This window comes from Triticum urartu, unplaced genomic scaffold (assembly GCF_003073215.2).
Source record: "Triticum urartu cultivar G1812 unplaced genomic scaffold, Tu2.1 TuUngrouped_contig_2393, whole genome shotgun sequence".
In the NCBI taxonomy this organism is placed as follows: Eukaryota; Viridiplantae; Streptophyta; class Magnoliopsida; order Poales; family Poaceae; genus Triticum; species Triticum urartu.
The window spans coordinates 1-3,062 of NW_024112869.1; the positions used below are offsets into that span (position 1 = coordinate 1).

General features: G+C 43.8%; 1 protein-coding gene across 1 annotated transcript; it reads right to left on the minus strand.

Annotated features, from left to right (window-relative positions):
• Nucleotides 1–411: 411 nt before the first annotated feature.
• Nucleotides 412–1,725, minus strand: LOC125526950 (IQ domain-containing protein IQM3-like). Its single transcript, XM_048691544.1, has 4 exons — nucleotides 1,547–1,725; nucleotides 1,359–1,451; nucleotides 1,043–1,144; nucleotides 412–942 (listed from the first exon to the last, which is right to left on the minus strand). Exons 1-4 carry the CDS (start codon nucleotides 1,637–1,639, stop codon nucleotides 412–414), a joined length of 819 nt encoding a protein of 272 aa, XP_048547501.1. The 5' UTR covers nucleotides 1,640–1,725.
• Nucleotides 1,726–3,062: the final 1,337 nt, after the last annotated feature.

Sequence of the window (3,062 nt, forward strand, 5' to 3'; positions counted from 1 at the left end):
AAAAGGAATACTGACAACATTCAAATGCACCTCTTTTTAGTCAAAGATCCTTGAATTTTCTTGAAATTCGACAATGGCTTGTAGGTTTTGTACCTGAATGTGTTTTGATCGTTGTACTAAAGCTGCGACAATTAATATAAATTGGAGGGAGTACTGTATCATAATATACTACCGTATTATGACTTATGAAACAAAAAAAATTATGCTTTCTGCAATAGTGACAAGCACAATTAAGCATTGTTAAATCAATTCAACCAAACTGGGACTCATATAATCCTCACCAGATCATCTGAGCTACAATGGATCCATGGAACATAGGAAAAGCAGCAAGCACAAACTTAGTGTCTGACATTTGCAGCCTACCAAATATGAAGAAGCAGAACTACACAACTACTACCTAGTTTCAAGTTCTTACTTGGCTGGGGCAGGGAGGTCTGCACTGGCACGAGGGGCGACATTTGCAAGGTGGGCAAGAGGCATTCCAGTGCCCTCCATGTGGCCGGAGGAGTCGATGCCCTTGGTGAGAGTTGTAGACTGTTGTACCATCTCCAGCGCTTGTATTCTGAGCTCCATTGGATAGTCCTTCACACAACCAATTCTTGGACCATTCCCAGTGCTCCATTTCAGGGACAGCCTGTGGCCGAGCTGGTAGGATTTTGACTTGCTCTTGGAATTCACCCTCTCAAGAATTGCCTCCTGTGAGACGCCGGCATCTCTGGGGCTTTGCAGGCCACCTGATAAGGTTCTTTGGTAGGTTGCTCTTGCTTGCTCTGCACGGATATTATTGCCTTCGTCAGCTTCAGTCTGTGAAGATGCCCCAGATGCCTTGTTGGAAGGAAGAATCAATTGTGAAGGATTGGATGATATGATAGCAGCAGCAGGGTTCTGTTTGGTATTGGGCACTGGATCTTCATAGTAGTCTTCCTTGGTGAATGAGCACACCTGAATATGCAAAAATAAGTTCATGAAGTGAACCGTGTTACATTTGTTAACATACGAGTGTGTTTACTGTTTAGATTTCGCTGATCTAAAAATATTACACCTCAACTTCTTTCAGATCAACTCCATTCTCTTCTAGAAAGCTCAGGAAGTTGCTAAGGTTTTCCGCACTCGGTTTGTAATGTCCACTATAGGCCCAGATGGACTGAAATCAGGACAGATCATCAGAGAATCAAATTAGCATAATATCCCACGAGAAAGCACAGTAACAAAATCATGAGTATGAAACGACTAGTAAATCTTTTGGAACATGGATGCAAAATCAGTACAGAAAACCACACCCTAAGTAACAATTCACTGAGTGTAAAATCTTTGTGTAAGCAGCACCACTTGGTACGATGGGTGCCTCTTGACAATACCTTGATAACTCCATTTTCTGCAATAAACCGTCCAGCAGCTATGGTAGCACCTCCTGCTAAAAAGCTGGAGTGCAGGAATACACCTCTCTCTTTCTAGATATAGAAGTAAGCATACAATTAAACACTTGTAGCGAAGCTAAACTTCCAAAACATGACATAACATTGCTCAGTAGCAATAGTCAAACAACCTTCCCAGCATACAGTTTCTTTGCTGTGCTCATAACAAAAATCCATTTCGTCCCTTTAGGGCCCTGGCTTGTATCAAGTGGTTCTCCAGACATCTTATGGGTGATCTTTCCCTCTGTAATGATGTATTCATAGTACTCACGCTCTTGCTGCAAAACATCAGACAAGTGTTAGAACCATCTGGTAGGCTTAGCTGCTACAAAATACATAGTTCATGCAGAACAATCTTCTAATCTTTCATGTGGCAACTTATTAGCAACTAATTTGAACATGTTTCAAGACTTGTGGAACTTTTGGCAGTAAAATAATATCTTTGATAACTCTGTCCAAAAATTGAAGGCGTACGTACGTTTTCCAAGCTTAACTTTGATCAACCAGTTTCCGGACTATATGTGGATTATCTCAATGCAAATTGTTACGATTGAAAGGAGCTTTTTTTATGAATCCAATGATATCAATTTTGTATCAACTAATCCAAATTTGGTTGAACAGATTGTTGATCAAAGATAAATTTGAGAAGAGTGTGTGTGCCTTATAATTCCGGAGGGAGTATTGAGTGTTGCCAATATATCTCAGTTTGCGGATCAGACTGGTATTTCGAGGGGCGAGCTTTGGTTTGAGGTCGAGGGATATCGGATATGACTTTCCCTCCACTTGATGCAGATCCACATTTTTTTTTGAAAAGTAGGTTTAACCCCTGGGTAAGGCTGTTGCCTTGGCGCAGTGATAAAGCTGCTGCCTTGTGACCATGAGGTCACGGGTTCAAGTCTTGAAAACAAGCTTTTACAGAAACGTAGGGAAAGACTGCGTACAATAAACCCAAAGCGGTCGGACCCTTTCCCAGACCCACGCCGATGAGGATGGGGCGAGCACAACTGGCGTGCAAAGGGGTATTCTTCTACAAATGCCTCCACCTCGGCCAGCTCATCAGCACGCCCCCACGGTACTGTGGTGACACTGTAGGTGTGAGTACCGCAGGCGGCAGCTTGCTACTTGCACCGAACCCTCTGGTGCAGTAGACATCGCCACTTCTCCTCTTCGACTGAACAACATGTGTCGAGAGGAGCCCTGTTGCCACTAGGCCATGCTTCGACACCGACCTTGAGGCCCCCCGTGCTCGTGCATGTCGCTCAGCTCCGGTACACTCCTTGTCACACCATCGCCTCCGACGGACCGAAGCCGATCGCGTCATGGCGACAATTATCTTTGGTGGCATCCCTGATCCTGTGACTTCCGCTCCAGTGCTCGTACCTGTATCCAGGCCCAATCGGATGCGGATGACTTGCCGACGGGCAGGACCTCGCATGCGGCAAGGCTTTGCTATTGATTTTTCCATTTTATGTTGTTTGGAAAATGATATTATGGAAATCTTCGAGGTTAAGGGTTAGCTTAGTACTCCGTTTGTAAAGTAATATAAGACATTTTGGATCACTACTTTAGTGATCAAAACGCCTTATATTCCTTTACACAGGGAGTAAGTAATAATTGTAGGGAGGTTGCGTCTTCGATCAATGAGCT